The sequence below is a fragment of the Panthera uncia genome (assembly GCF_023721935.1).
Source record: "Panthera uncia isolate 11264 chromosome A3 unlocalized genomic scaffold, Puncia_PCG_1.0 HiC_scaffold_11, whole genome shotgun sequence".
Classification (NCBI taxonomy): Eukaryota; Metazoa; Chordata; class Mammalia; order Carnivora; family Felidae; genus Panthera; species Panthera uncia.
The window spans coordinates 44362659-44378010 of NW_026057578.1; the positions used below are offsets into that span (position 1 = coordinate 44362659).

General features: G+C 41.4%; 1 protein-coding gene across 1 annotated transcript in view; it reads left to right on the top strand.

Moving 5' to 3' along the window:
* The window catches only part of CFAP61 (cilia and flagella associated protein 61), a 280634-nt gene that overhangs the window by 219533 nt on the left and 45749 nt on the right, over positions 1-15352 (top strand). Inside the window, exon 25 of the mRNA XM_049650101.1 lies at positions 6543-6748. Coding sequence (XP_049506058.1) covers positions 6543-6748 — 206 coding nt within the window. The remainder of the gene's footprint in view (positions 1-6542; positions 6749-15352) is intronic.

Below are 15352 nucleotides of genomic sequence, written 5' to 3' on the forward strand. Positions count from 1 at the left end.
CAATAGATAATTAACCACCTTTGTGGCAAATACATTGCTTAGGGTCCATCCAGACCCCATTGTTCTTCTGCCCTGCCTGAATTACACTGGAAGGGCCATCCAGGAGAAGCAGAAGCTGTGGGGTGGGACACCCCCTGGATTCAAAGTAACTGGAAAGGACACTGTGTGGTTGGTCAGTTAGCAAGCTCCTCAGATTAGATCCTCTAGCAGATGGTCACAAACTGGGTTATCATTTGGGGGTTTCCTTTCAGGTGTGTCATGTTTGCTTTTTTGTCAGTGAGGCAGATACTGCAAGTTGCCTATTTTCTTTAAAAAAAATTTTTTTTTAAGTTTATTTATTTTTGAGACAGAGAGAGACAGGGCATGAACGGGGGAGGGGCAGAGAGAGAGGGAGACACAGAACCGGAAGCAGGGTCCAGGCTCTGAGCCATTAGCCCAGAGCCTGACGTGGGGCTCAAACTCACGGACTGCGAGATCGTGACCTGAGCTGAAGTCGGACGCTTAACCGACTGAGCCACCCAGGCACCCCAAGTTGCCTATTTTCTTATCCTGAATATTTTTGAGAGGTAACAGTCTGATCAACTTATTAAAATAAATATATTTCCCAGATTTCCTTGAGAATAGGATTAGCCATGTGGCAGGTTTTGGCCAATGAGTTGTAAGTAGAAGCTGTTGGAAAATTCCTCAAAGGGAGATGGACTCAAAATGGCACAGGCTATTCATTCCTCTCCTTTCTTCTTTCTGGAAATTGGAATCCCAACTCTCCCATGTACTTCCCATGGACTTTGAACAAGTCACCCAACTTCTCTGTATTTCACATATAAAGTAGGGATCACATATAAAGTAACAATGCCTTTAAGGAACGAAACAGGTAACCAGTCAGGGGTGGATGTTGTTGTTGATCATAGTTCCAGATAAATAATGAAACTTGGTTTTTGCAGGGGAAGGATAGATGCCACATATTAAAATCTATTTCCCTTGGGCCTCTCCTAGATTCTTTTAGGTATGTCCCATATATGCAGTCTGATTCTAGATTTTCGTACAAATAAAGATGGGGTCATAGGGAATAGTGTTACAGTGTCTATTGCTGCATAAGAAAACTTAGCAACATGAAACAGACATTTGATTCTGCTCACAGGTTCTGTGGGTCAGGAATTTGGACAGGACACAGCGGGAATGCCTTCTCTCTGCCCCATGGTGTCTGGGGCCTCAGCTGGGAAGACTAGAAGGATTCGTTGTGACTCAGTGGTTGGATCCTCTGAAGGCTTGTTGTACACCCCTGGGCTGGGCTGACTCAGTCACAGGGAGCACTGACCAGAGCATCATACCCAGCCCTGGTCACCTGGGCTTCCTCACAGCACGGCAGCCTCAGAGTAGTCAGACTTCTTACCTGATGGTTCAGGGCTCTGAGTATAAGTGTCTTCACTAGCAAGCTGGAAGCTGCAATGCCTTTTATGACCCATCCTTGAAAGTCACACAGAGTCACTTCCCCAAACCATCTGTTGGAGCAGTCACAGCCCACCGGGATTCAAGGAGAGAGGACATAGAGGTCATCTCTCCATGGGAAGAGTGTCAAGGCTATACTGCACATGATTATGTCATGTGGGGGATATTGTTGTGTCCATCTTTGGAAAATACAATCTGCCACCAGTGATGTGGGGCATTAGATAAATAGGATGAAGCCAGATGTTGTGTTCAAAGGCTGAGCACTTTGGTCATCATAGATAAATAACTGGAGCCAAATATTATGTTCAAGAGCTGGAAAATATTGGACCTGGTTTCAAACAGAACCAGATTCTTCAAGGACACTGTAATTTCCTACATGCAGCGTCATTTGTTTCTGAACCACTGGTTCTCTCTCTGAATAAAGTCAGAGGAGGTTTTTAATAAAAACCCCTTAAAAAGGCGTTTTTTTAGATAACGAGTTTTAATAAGAATGCAACTTAAATAGATTCTTTGGCTGGTGCTATGACAGTATTTGAACAGGACCCCTGACTTTAATTAACTATTTTGCCAGGTGGGCCTCCTTTTTAATTAGTACAGAAGATCTAAACAGATTTTTTCCATTTTATTCTCCAAGAAAAAAAATGTAGGATGGTTCCATGGCAATCTTTTGGGGTTGGAATTAATTTGATTAAGTAAAATTGCTGCCAAAATGGTCAGGCAGTCACCTAAATATAGCCAATTGATGGAGAAAGGAGCCCATTGAACAATATTTCACTTGAGAAACTGAATTGCCATTCCTACAATAAATGTCATGCAGATGAATTTTATCAGACTTTTATAGCACTCACTAATTAGAATATTTAAGTAAGAAGATACTTTAGTAATTCATGAGCTCTTTGAGAGGTAACCTGACAAAAAGAAGACAGGGGACCCCTACATAATAAACTAATTTACGGATTCCAGTCCACATGCTTTGTTGGCTTATACACCATGGAATAAAGAAATTTGTCACAACAAATTCTGCCTTGGATACCATCAAATTTAAAATTGTGTGTTCATCATGAGAGCTGGGGACTTGATTTCTTGCACACCAAGTCTCATTACTCCTGTGTCTTCCATTTGGCATGAATTCCACAGCCATTTTCCAACCTTTGTCAAAATCATAAAGGAACTCAAAAGGATAATTGTATTCAGGAAAAAGGGAAGGGAGGAGGGGGACTACACCAGAACTAGTTTCCCCATCAAAGTCTTAAATTCAAGATCCACATTTTAAAAACAAAAACAAAAAAAAAAAGATCCACATTTCCTAACAATTTACTTACATACTAAAAATAAAGGAAACAACTAGACACATCCCACAGTGTTGGAAAGTGTATGAAATCATCATTACCTCAAGATCCCTTATGGGGTGTCAGGGATGGAAACTGCCTTAAGTCATCATTTAGTGGAGTGATTTTCTGTGATGGTAGACAGAGTCCTGGACTTCACCGGATTTCCCTGGTCTGTCAGTAACCATGACTAGGAATGACCTAAAATTTTTAGAGAAGTCTGCTTGGCCCTACAAGAGTAATTTATGTCTAAGAAACCCATCTGTGGGTGACTTATCTTTAATGTCAACGCAAAATATTTCGATGCATTCCACATTCCCAGAACGTTCCCCTGGTTATGCTAACACAGTGCCAAATCTCATTAAAATGGGCAAAATTACTTCCATAGCTGAGATTAGCTATCTTAGCACAGTGTGGTCATTTTTTTTTTCTCTACAGTGTGGCTGTTTTCTGTACTCTTTAAGCCCTCATAGCTATAATGTGCGGCAGCATACAGAAGCAACCCCAAGATTTTAATTCAATATTTAAATTTAAAAAATAAATAAAACTACCCCCCCAAACAGATACCATGACAACAAATCATTGAAAGCCATGCTGACTATATCGGTCTCCTGGAGCAGGCTGACCCCAGAGGGTACCCACTGCTCTGACTCTCAGCCAGCAGCCTGGCAGGGCTCCACAAAACCTTGTCAAGACACCACCAGCTAAGTTTCTGTGGCCCTCTTGTTGAAGTGCTCAGCCTTGGCCAAATCAGCACTCTTAAACACAGAGTCCTTGTGGGCGGAAGTGAAACCCCTTTGCAAAGTCAAAAATTTTGTCCGTCACATGGACAGAACACAAGGTGTGTCCCTCGATGCCTGGTTTCCCTTCCTTAATCCCTCAGCTCAAAGAAATTTTAAAGAGAATGTAGAGGGGCTGAGACCTTGTGGGATTATGGACTCTGCCCTCTAGTGAGCCCCAGGGAAACCTGATGCTAAATCTATGCCGGAGCTGTTGCCAGTGCCCCCACCCCCACTCTCCTGGACCCCCAACCACCCTACTGCCAAGGTGAGAGAGTGACCCTTCCTCAGAGACTCACTCAGCTTTCCAAAAAGACATCCCTACTGACAAGGGGCTTCCCACCCCTGCAGGTAGAAGAGGGGTGGCTAAGCCTAAAGCTTCTGGGGCCAAACTCAAATGGCCCTTAATCTTCAAAACACACATGGCAGGCATGTTCTTCACTGTCATAGCTGCATTGTGTATTTAATTCAGAAATAGCTTTTACTGTGATGGGCTGCCAGGTAAAATTGACCCTGTAATGTCACATGCTGCACCCTGGGAGGGTTCATTGCTCGGTCTGAGAAGTCAAGACTTGAGGAAACACACCTGACAGAAGAAAGACTATGGAGCTACCTATGGCTAGAGAAATACTTGTGGCAGGAGCAAAGGGGGTGGGGATTATCACATAAGGAGAGGGCAGTCTGCAGCCAGTGGCTCAGGCATGGCCTTTTCCAGACTCTTCTTGGGTCCAGACAAGCCCCACTCTTCCACACCAGACTCTTCCCTCCCTCCATCCATCCCCCTTTCCCTCCTTTCTTCTCCCTTGCTCCTTCTGCTTTGTTTCATTTCTCTCTCCATTTGTTCATCAGATGTCTGGTTCCTTACCACAACACAGCCACTGTAGTTAAAAATAACTTTTTATCATGTTAGAAGTGATAGTCATTTTTAAAAAATAGAAACTACAGATAGTTAAATGAGCATAAAGGTAAAAAATGACCCAGTCTCTCAACCATGGAAATTGACCATTTGAACACTTCGTTAAAGTGCTGATAGAAAACAAATAGAATGATACTGTGTATGTTTATAAAAATAGAATGATAAAATTGTGGTTTATATACACAATGGAATACTACGTGGCAATGAGAAAGAATGAAATATGGCCTTTTGTAGCAACATGGATGGAACTGGAGAGTGTTATGCTAAGTGAAATAAGTCATACAGAGAAGGACAGATTCCATATGTTTTCACTCCTATGTGGATCCTGAGAAACTTAACAGAAGACCATGGGGGAGGGGAAGAAAAAAAAATGGTTAGAGAGGGAGGGAACCAAAACATAAGAGACTCCTAAAAACTGAGAACAAACTGAGGGTTTATGGGGGATAGGAGGGAGGGGTGGGTGGGTGATGGGTATTGAGGGCACATGTTGGGATGAGCGCTGGGTGTTTTATGGAAACCAATTTGACAATAAATTTCATAATAAAAAAAATTTAAAAAATAAGAAAATAAAAATAGAATAATACTGTGTAAGTTATAAAATATAACTTTTTATGCTACTGTAGCATCAAATGTACTGTGAACATATTTTTCTGATGTGAATTATAGTTTACTAATAATTTTTGTGGGATGTGTTGCATCCCATTTTGTGGATGTACCATTGTTTTGTTAGCTGATGCCTTCCATGTTGCTCTGGAGGTAGATTGCCTGTCTGTATGCATCCATCTCCTTGAGTGATGGACCATTTGCACCTCCCTTAAGGTGCCAACCCCAAATGCTTTCCAAAACTGTATCTGCTCTCTCCCAGACCCCCAAATACCCAGTTTCACACACATAATTGGTATTGGCCCAGAGTTCACCTGACATTCCTCACCTTGTGCCTTTTCTGCTGGCTGATTCCTCCCCAGGGCTTCACCATGTGATGCCCAAACACCCACAGGTTGTTTCGATTTATTTAAAAATTCAGTTAAGTCATGTGTCCTTGTTTAGATAAAATCCCCAGGAGATGTCCAGGACTAAGCAAATGTTTGGGATCAGTGTAGTCCAAATTGCCTTGGATTTCTAAAATGCCACATTGAAGTTCAGAGCAAAAGCTTAAATCTATATGCCCTCAGGAAAGCTTTATTGAATGTAACTGTGTACTAAGTTCAGAGTTTAAGGGCAAAGTGCAGGTTCAGCCACCACCAAAAGAACCCATATTTTTCCACTGAGGTTCTCTGTTTGGTTGCCTGAACTGGTAGGGAGCATGTCTCTGGTTGGTAGGTCAGTAGCCATTAAGGGCTGACATACAAAAAGTGGTTGTGACATGGGATTTATCTAGCGGCATCTCTCCTTTTCATCTGGGTTCATGCGGCAGTTTTAGCCAGATTCTAGGGGGCATAACACCATGAATCCATACCTTTGACAACTTACAAACTAACAAGTAGCCTGCAGAACAATTGCAGGTATACTTCCCATAAACTTGAACCTTCTTCTTGGGAACAGACATGACCAAACAGCTGAACCTCCCCAAAGCCAGCTTGCAAGGATTCACTTTTCACTTGTTTCTTTTGCTTACATCAACTATTAAAAAACTGAAATTCTTTCTGATCACTTTTGACTAGGAGGTTTTTCTCAAAATGCTGCTGTGAAAAAATTTACAAAATGAACAGTGTTAACACACCTCATAGAAGAGAATAAACCCAATTCCTTATACTAGCTGTGCGAGGTATTGAATAGTAGAGACTTGGTTGTAACCTAGCAACTGATTTTGAAACGGGGAACAATGCAATCGGAGTTTAAAATATCTGAGGAACATTTAGTCATTAAGTCCAAGTATGCAGTTTCTGACACAAGGTTAGCTTCTCTTGAGTTTAGTCAATATCTGTTACTATTATTTGCAATATGTAATAAGATGTAACCTGTCTGTTATATTTGAAAAATAAATTGCTATAATAAAGTTCCCCAAATCCAGAAATGTTTCTAATGTTGTTTTTCTGATTCCCCCCTTTGTCTCCCGGCCCCTACCCCTGCCAGGGTTCAGAAATAGTAACAGGTAATGCAAAAAATGGGACTTACTTCCGGATACATATTGACAAGTATAAAATGGTGGAAACCATTACGTGCCTTTCTAAAGAGCCTTTCCCTGTCTCCAACTACATCCGCTTGTTTGGCCAGCATGAGCAACTTCTCAACAACCTGTGCGCTCGGTACGAGGACAAACTGATCCCAGATCTCTACAGGTAAGTTGGACATTACACTTTGCTAAGGAGAAATGCAAACATTTATAATGTCTTGTGAATGAGGGATGTGTTTCTGGATGCACCAGAAAGCAAAACAGGAGCCCATGGGAGAAGCTAGAGTGGCAGAAATTTTATTCTAATATACCAAAGAATATCTGACCACTAGCATTGGACGGAGAGTAGAGGGTCCTATGGAGAAGTGCATAGACTCTTGATGCATCCACATATGGTCCGCATGGCCATGCACAGGCCTGGATCTCAGATGCATCCAAGCACAGCCTTCACACCACAGACAGGCCCAGATGAGATGATATTTGAGTGCCTTTCAACATTGGCCTGCCAAGAGTAATCAGAAATCAAAGGAGGTAGATTTGGGAGCAGGATATGGAAGCACTTGGTCCTGGTGGGAATTCCACAGCCATGGACAGGCCCTTCATGACCCCAACCGTCTTCCTAGCACATGCTCAGGCAAAGGTGGAGGCTGTTTGCCTAAGATATTGTCATGGGAACTCTGCACTGTGGGATGGTTAGATTGGGTGATCTGTGCCTCTGTCTTTTCAAATACGAAGATACTTTTTCATTCTATACCTCTGGGAATGCTAGAATTTTAGAGTAGAAAGCTACTGCTGGATATAGTCTATTGGTTAGAAAGGTTAGGAAAACTTACTTCTTTACACAAAACAAGACGATGATAGACTCAGTGCCAGGTACAGATGTAGGACATAAGTCATAGAATTCCAGGGTCCTCAATACCCATGGGCATGACTGCTAGGATCAGAAGCAATCTCTCTTTCCTCCTAAAGATATTTTTAAATTGTAGAATACATCATACAAACAAAAAAGTATATAAAACATGTATGTACACTTTAAGGGATAATAGTACTAGAATTCTATGTTAATAATTCCTTCATTAATAATTCCTTACTTCAGGATGTTAGAAGCCCTCTCTCATCACATCCATTCTGTGTCCTTGGAGTAACAACTATCCTGACATTTGGTTAACCATTCCCTTTCTTTCCTGTAAAGCAGGGATCAGCAAACTTTCTCTATAAAGGGCCAAGTAGTAAATATTTTCAGCTCTGTGAGCCATACAACCTCATCACAAGTACTCAACTCTGCTGCTATAGTGTGAAAGCAGCCACAGACAAAACGTAAACAAATGGATGTGGCTGTGTCCCAATAAAACTCCATACCAAAGCAAGGGCCAGGCCAACCCTTGTTTTAAAGGTGTACCACATATATATGACTTCCAAATAATAAATTAATTTGTTTTGCTTACTTTTAAATCGATTCTGTGGCCAACTAGAGAAAGTCAACACTCCATGGAGCACCATTTCTGAGGCCCATTCATGTGATGTACGGAGCTGGAGTCCATTTGTTTTCCCTGCTGTATAATACTCCCTTATACAACTGTCCTAGTTCATTCATCTGTTGATTGATTGATATTTAAATTGTTCCCAGCTTGGTGCCATTACTAACAATGCCGTGGGCATTTTGGGCACACCTCATGTGCGAGAACTTCTCTTGGGTGTACTAGATAGTGCTGAAATTTTCCCCAAATTGGTTGTATCTACTTAAACTCCCTCCAGTCTTGTCAGTCTGTGGCACTGTTCGACTTTAAAATGTGGCCTTCATGGGGCACCTGAGTGGCTCAGTCGGGTTTAGTATCCAACTCTTGGTTTCAGTTCAGGTCATGATCTCAGGGTCGTTGAGTTTGAGCCCCATGTCAGGCTCCACACTGACAGAGCCAGGCCTGCTTGGAATTCTCTCTTTCCCTCTCTCTCGGCCCCTCCCCCATTCATGCCCACATGTGTTCTCTTGCTCAAAATAAAAAGATAAACTTTAAAAAATAAAAATAAAAAATAAAATAAAATGTGGCCTTTGTGGGGTACCTGGATGGCTCAGTCAGGTAAGCATCCGACTCTTGATCTCGACTCAAGTAATGATCCCAAGATTGGTGGGATCGAGCCCTGAACTGGGCTTTGTGCTGACTGCATGGAGGCTACTTGGGATTCTCTCTCTCTCCCACTCTGTCTGTCCCTCCCCCATTTGCACACACCCATGCACTCTCTCTCTCAAAATAAATAAACTTATAAAATAAAAATAAAATGTGGCCTTTGTGATGGTGTGAAAAGGTATCCTCCTGTGGTTTTAATTTCCTTGCCCTGTTTAGTAACACAACTCAGTATCTTTTCATTTGTTCTCGGGGCATTCATGATAGTTTCTGGGAAATGCCTGTTTGTGATATTTGTTCATTTTTCTTTTGGTTTGTCTTTTTACTCACCCATATGAGTTGTTTATATTCTCTGGATAGAAACTCAGTTATGTATTTTTAACATTTTGAAGCTTGTCTTTTCACTTTATGTTGTCAATTAACAGAATTAAAATTAACTTCTTGATTTTAATGTAATCTGTTTGTCTTCTTCAGGGTGCCTTGGATATTTTTGTCCCTTTGCTCTTCCAGTAGTTTTATAGTAAACTTGTGAAGCCCCATGAAAAGCCCCATGGATTTGATAGGAAATGTATTGAACCTTAGATCAATTCAGTGAGAGGTGACATCTTTGATATTAAGTCGATATGTTATAATATAACATAGTACAGGTCTTAGTTTATTTAGGTCTCTTTAATATCTTTTAATAAGGATTTAAAATTTTCTCCATGATGGCTTTCATAACTTTTATTTGATATAGTCCAAAGTGCTTTATATTTTTAAGTCTGTCAAATAATCATTTTCTTATTGATTGCTGCTATATAGTGCATAGAAATACACTTTTTTTTGGTATGATTTTACTTCTGCAAATTTGCTAAACTTCCTCATTTATTCAAATAATTTATATATTGTTTTAGATTTTACACACAGAAAAATTATATTATCTGCAAATAATTACAGTTTTGTTTCTTCCTTTCCAATCTTTGTCACTTCTGTATCTTTTTCCTATTTACTACAATAGGTAAACTTTGCAGTACAAGGTAGGACAGAAGTCGTGAGGGGTGGTACCTTTGCCTTATTAATCTTAAAGGGAATGTGTTCAATATTAAGTATATGACATTTGCCATACATATTTTTGTGGATTCCTTTATCAAAATAAGAAAGTTTCTTTTGGGGAACACCTGGGTGGCTAGTGGGTTAAGTGTCTGACTCTTGATCTCAGCTCAGGTCTTGATCTCAGGGTCATGAGTTCAAGCCCCACACTGGGCTCTGCACTGGCCATGGGACCTACTTCAAAAAAAAAAAAAAAAAGTTTCTTTTTATTACTGGCTTGCTAATAAACATTTTTATCATGCTTGGATTTTTATTGTTTTTCCTGAAATCTTTTGTGTTTGAGGATATCTTCCTATATGCTTTTAATTATAAATTATATTTTGGTGTAATATCAAATTTGGCAAAGTGTCAAATTTCTTCATATTATTTTTTTAATGTTTATTTTGACAGAGAGAGAGAGAGAGAGATTGAGAGAGAGAGAATGCAAGCAGGGAGGGGCAGAGAGGGAGAATCCCAAGGAGGCTCTATGCTGTCAGCACAGAGCCTGATGTGGGGCTCGATTTCATAAACCATGAGATAATGACCTGAGCTGAAATCAGGAGTCTGATGCCCAGCCATCTGAGCCACCCAGGAGGCTCTACTAAGGTATCAAATTTCTTAATCACAAGCTTTCCCTCAAATCTGTGTAGACTTGACTCCAATATTTATTTAAAATAAAGAAAAATACAGAGTGCCTAAGTGGCTCAGTCGCTTAAGCGTCTGACTTCAGCTCAGATCATGATCTCACAGTTTGTGAGTCGGACTCTGTGCTGACAGTTCAGAGCCTGGAACCTACTTTGGATTCTGTGTCTCCCTCTCTCTCTGCCCCACCCCCGCTCATACTCTGTCTCTGTCTCTCTCAAAAATAAATAAACATTAAAAAAATTTTTTAATAAAGAAAAATACAAGTGTTTAGAAAACGAACACATTTGTTCCTTAGCTTGTGCAAAGGATTTTATTGTTGCTTTAATCTTACCCAAAATATTTGAATTGGAGGGGAATCAATTGATAATTAAAGAAAATTTTTACGTGATGTGGATCAATATGTTAAAGGTCTTTTCTGAAAAGAAAATGTTTTCACATTTGACGCAATTCAAAGCCCTGACTGATTTGTTTTTCCCTGAGAAGAAGGTGGTGTTGAAACAGAAAGACTTGGTAAGCTTGGGACCACTAGTCGGGACACAGCTGTTAACTGATGATAGTAATAATTTTAAAAGTTAATTTGATTTGCAAAGAGTGAATATTTGGGATGGCAAAATGAGACAAACCCTAGAACGTGCCAGATCAAGATGTTCCAATTGACCTCTGTAAGAAAGAAGCAAGGTGGGCAGGAAGATGGTAGCTGATCATCCGAGGTCACTGATCATGTGTGAGTGTGATGTATCAAGGGCATCGCCGTGCCTCGTCAGTCACTCCCATACGTGTGTTAGCATGTATGTGCAGCTGCGGCCACATTCTTTTCAAGTGCCATGAAACACTGCCAGGCCCCAGTGCTAATTCTTGGCCCACTGCTGCCTGCCCTGTCTGTTGTCAGACAGACTGGCAAGGCTCTTTGCAAGCAGACAGGGCAAATGGTTTAGCTTATTTTGGCCGCAGTATGATTACCGATTGTTTCCCTGACCTCAACAGCAGCAGCAATATCTCTTGTTCCAATCCAGGCCAGTTTCCGTCTACTGCATGTGGGAGCACCATCCTCCGTGCTGCGGGAGCTGTCAACCAATCACTCCGTCTTCTGCAAGACAGACATGATGTCAAGATCAGGTTCCTCCTCGGGTCCAAAGAAACCCTCAGGATCCTTTCTCTCCACTTCCCCAACCTATTCTCACCCCCAACAAGGGCCAACACAGAGCGAGCACTGGCGGTGCCAGAGGGAATGGTGGCAGCCACAGGGCCAGATGCTATAGCAGTTGAGGCCTCACAAAGCAGTGACTCTGGCTGCCTGTGGAGCAGCTTGCTTAGAGCCATTTGGAGGCACGAGGCTGAGCAGTCACCCACCACGATACACGGTTGGACAGCTGCTACAGGACGGCGGTGCAGCTGAGGGTCTGGGGCCCAGGCTGGCTTGGATTCCACCTATACTTTATTCTTTGTTTTCAGCTTGGAGTGCCAGGACAAACCATTAACAATGAAGAGAACAAATCCACCACCAGTGATTGTGTGTGTACGTGAGTGTGCCTGTGTGCACACGTATGTGTGTGTATGAGACAGAGATACAAATTCATCAGTTGATTGCTTTACTACTTTGGAGAAAGAATGGAGCTCATTTCAGCAGTCAAAGTCATGTCACAAATGTGTGACTAGAATGTACTCTTCCCCTTATGAGCACTTGTGTCCTGCAGTGTTGCATGTGCAAGCCTCGCAGTCCCCTGCCTGCTGAGTCCCGTGACGGTGTTTAGAATGAGCACCCTGCTGATAGTGTTCCTCCCTCGGGACACAGCAGGGAGAAGGAGCTTCCATGAGGGTGGTGAGCAGTCACAAAAGGGGGACTCTGGATGGAGGGGAAAGGCAAGGCTGAGGCTGCTTCCCAAGAAGTCTCTGCTGCGGGGCTCTAACCAGGCATGTCCCACGCCTTCTTTCTTAACTGCTTCATCTTCATTTACCACACTTCTGGATGGCCCTGCAAAAACAAGGTCTTGCCTACTGAACCACCCCCCACCCTCCAGCATTAATTAACAGCCTGTAGCATCCTTTTTTCCTCACGGCGTGAACAGGTCTTGCCCTAGCTTCTTTGTGTGAGCCCATCAGATGCTCGCAAACCTTGATTAAATCACCTCTTTTCACATCTTAACATGCTCGGCTCTCAAAGGCTGCCCTCACATGGCCCTCTCCTCCAGTGAGCACCGCCGCCCGCCACACTTCCCCGAACACTCGAATGGCCTATTTTTAGTGGGTAAGTGCCGCTGTGCACAATATTCTAAATGGGATTTGAGCAAGCCCTTTAAAAGGCTGCCATTACCTTTTGAACTATGAAGCTCCCGAACTTACTCCCTCAGGAAAGCTGCCTTGCGCAGTCTCTGTCTCCGAAGCTGTAAAGCAGGGCACTGCCAATGCGCATTGTCCCCTGACTCACTTATTAGGCTCCAATTATAGTCATTTAAGCATGACTTAAATGTTTTTCTGTCCCTCCGTAGTCAGTGGCCTCGTGCTGTGTCCAACAGAAAGTCACACACTAAATTCTAGGTGCCCGTTTTTCCGGACTTATCAGAATTCCTTGAAATATGACTGCCCACTGCAGCTTGTCAATTTTTTCTTTCTATGTACCTAAAAATTGCTGGATAATCATTCTTCCAAAATGCAAACTTTCCTGTTGGCCACTTACCAAGTCACCCACCTGCCTTTCTGTGGACTGCTTAAAGTGTTTCTGCTTGTCTGTTTCATTTCAGCAAATGGCAGTTCCATTTGATAGCCTTATAAATACAATTATTTTTTCAGATGATTTGCTGAAATCAAAGTCCGTTCTCTTCATTTTGCTTCCCGATCATTTAATTGGTCCTTTTCTCCACCCTCTTAAAGGTGATTTCAAATGGCCGTGCCCACACGCTCCGTCCAGGGCTCCTCACAGGTCATCTCCTGTCCCCCTTGCTCTAACAGGCAGCTCCCTGCCCAGTGCTGTTTCTCATACGATCACATAGCCTGTGAAGCTGAACCCACATTTTTGAACATCCCTTGTTACTGAGACAGTCAGTCTTAGGTTTGGAGCTATAGACCAATGTGGGGACCAAATTCCATGTGACACAATATATGTCCATTTTCATTCATAATATTGCTCTGACTAGGGTTTTTGTTTTTGTTTTTTTCTAGTATATACCACTTCTCTCCTTCCCACTGTGACATTTGCATAGAATTAACCCTTCCTGGGATGAAAGGCGAGATTTGTTTGAACCATCCTAAAATTATAGCCAACAGACATCCCTTTACATATGCATGCCAAAAATTATAATGTGAAGGAAAAATAAACACCCATTCACATAGTCAAGAATGAATGTTATAAGTAATGAACATCATAGAGCTTTGTGTAAAGTATGGAGCTTTTTTCATTATTATTATTGAAGTACAACTGACATACAATATCCTATTAGTTTCAGGGGTACATCATAGTGATTCGATATTTCTGTACGTTATGAAAGCATCCCCACACTAAGTCTAGTTACCGTCTGTCACCATACAAAGCTATTATAATATTATTGACTGTATTCTCTGTGTTGTATATTACATCCCCATTACTTCCATTGTACATATATGTAACACATATTTATCCATTCATCTATGGATGGACATAGGTTGCTTCTATATCTTAGCTATTGTAAATAATGCTTCACTAAATGTAAGGGTATGTATATCTTTTCAAGTCAGTGTTTTTATTTTCTTTGGGTAAATACCCAATAGTAGAATTGCTGGGTCATATGATAATTCTGTTTTTAATTTCTTGAGGAACTTCTGTACTGTTTTCCACAGTGGCCACACCAGCTTGCATTCCCACCAGTAATATCTGAGGGTTCCTTTTTCTCCATATCCTTGCCAACACTTGTTATTATTTGACTTTAAAAAAAATGTTTCTTCATTTATTTTGGGAGAGAGAGAGAGTGGGGAAGGGGGGAGAGAGAATCCCAAGGAGGCTCTGTGCCAACGTGTGGCCCATCCCACAAAACACAAGATCATGACCTGAGCTGAAATCAAAAGTTGGACACCCAACCGAGCCACCCAGGTGCCCCTGTTTCTTGACTTTTTTTTTTATTGTAGCCATTCTGACAGGTGTGAGGTGATATCTCCTTGTGGTTTTGATTTGCACTTCCCTGATGATGAGTGATATTGAGCATTTTTTCATGTCTGTTGGCCATCTGTATGTCTTCTTTATAAAAATGTCTGTTCAAAAAAAAAATGTCTGTTCATGTCCTCTGCCCACTTTTTAATTGGATTTTTTTTGGTGTCGAGTATAAGTTCTTTATATATTTTGGATATTAATCCCTTATCAAATATATCATTTGCAAATAGCTCCCCCCTTTCAGTAAGTTGCCTTTTTATTTTGTTGATGTTTATTTTTTGATGGTTTCCTTCACTGTGCAAAAGTTTTTTTTTTTTTATTTTGCTGTAATCCCAATAGTTTAATTTTGCTTTTGTTACCCTTGACAAAGGAGATGTATCTAGAAAAATGTTTCTATAGCTGATGTCAAGTAGATTACTGCCTATGTTTTCTTCCAGGAATTTTATGGTGTCAGGTCTTAAATTTAGGTCTTTAATCCATTTTTTAAAAAAATTTTCTTAATGTTTATTTATTTTTGAGAGATACAGCATGAGCAGGGGAGGGGCAGAGAGAGAAGGAGACACAGAATCTGAAGCAGGCTCCAGGCTCTGAGCTGTCAGCACAGAGCCTGACATGGGGCTCAAACTCACGAACCTCGAGATCATTACCTGAACTGAAGTCAGACATTTAACTGACTAAGCCACCCAAACGCCCCCAGTCTTTAATCCATTTTGAGTTTATTTTTGTGTATGGTGTAAGAAAATGGTCCAGTTTCATTCTTTTGCATGTAGCTTTCCAGTTTCCCTACATTATGTTGAAGAGACTATCTTTTTCCCATTGC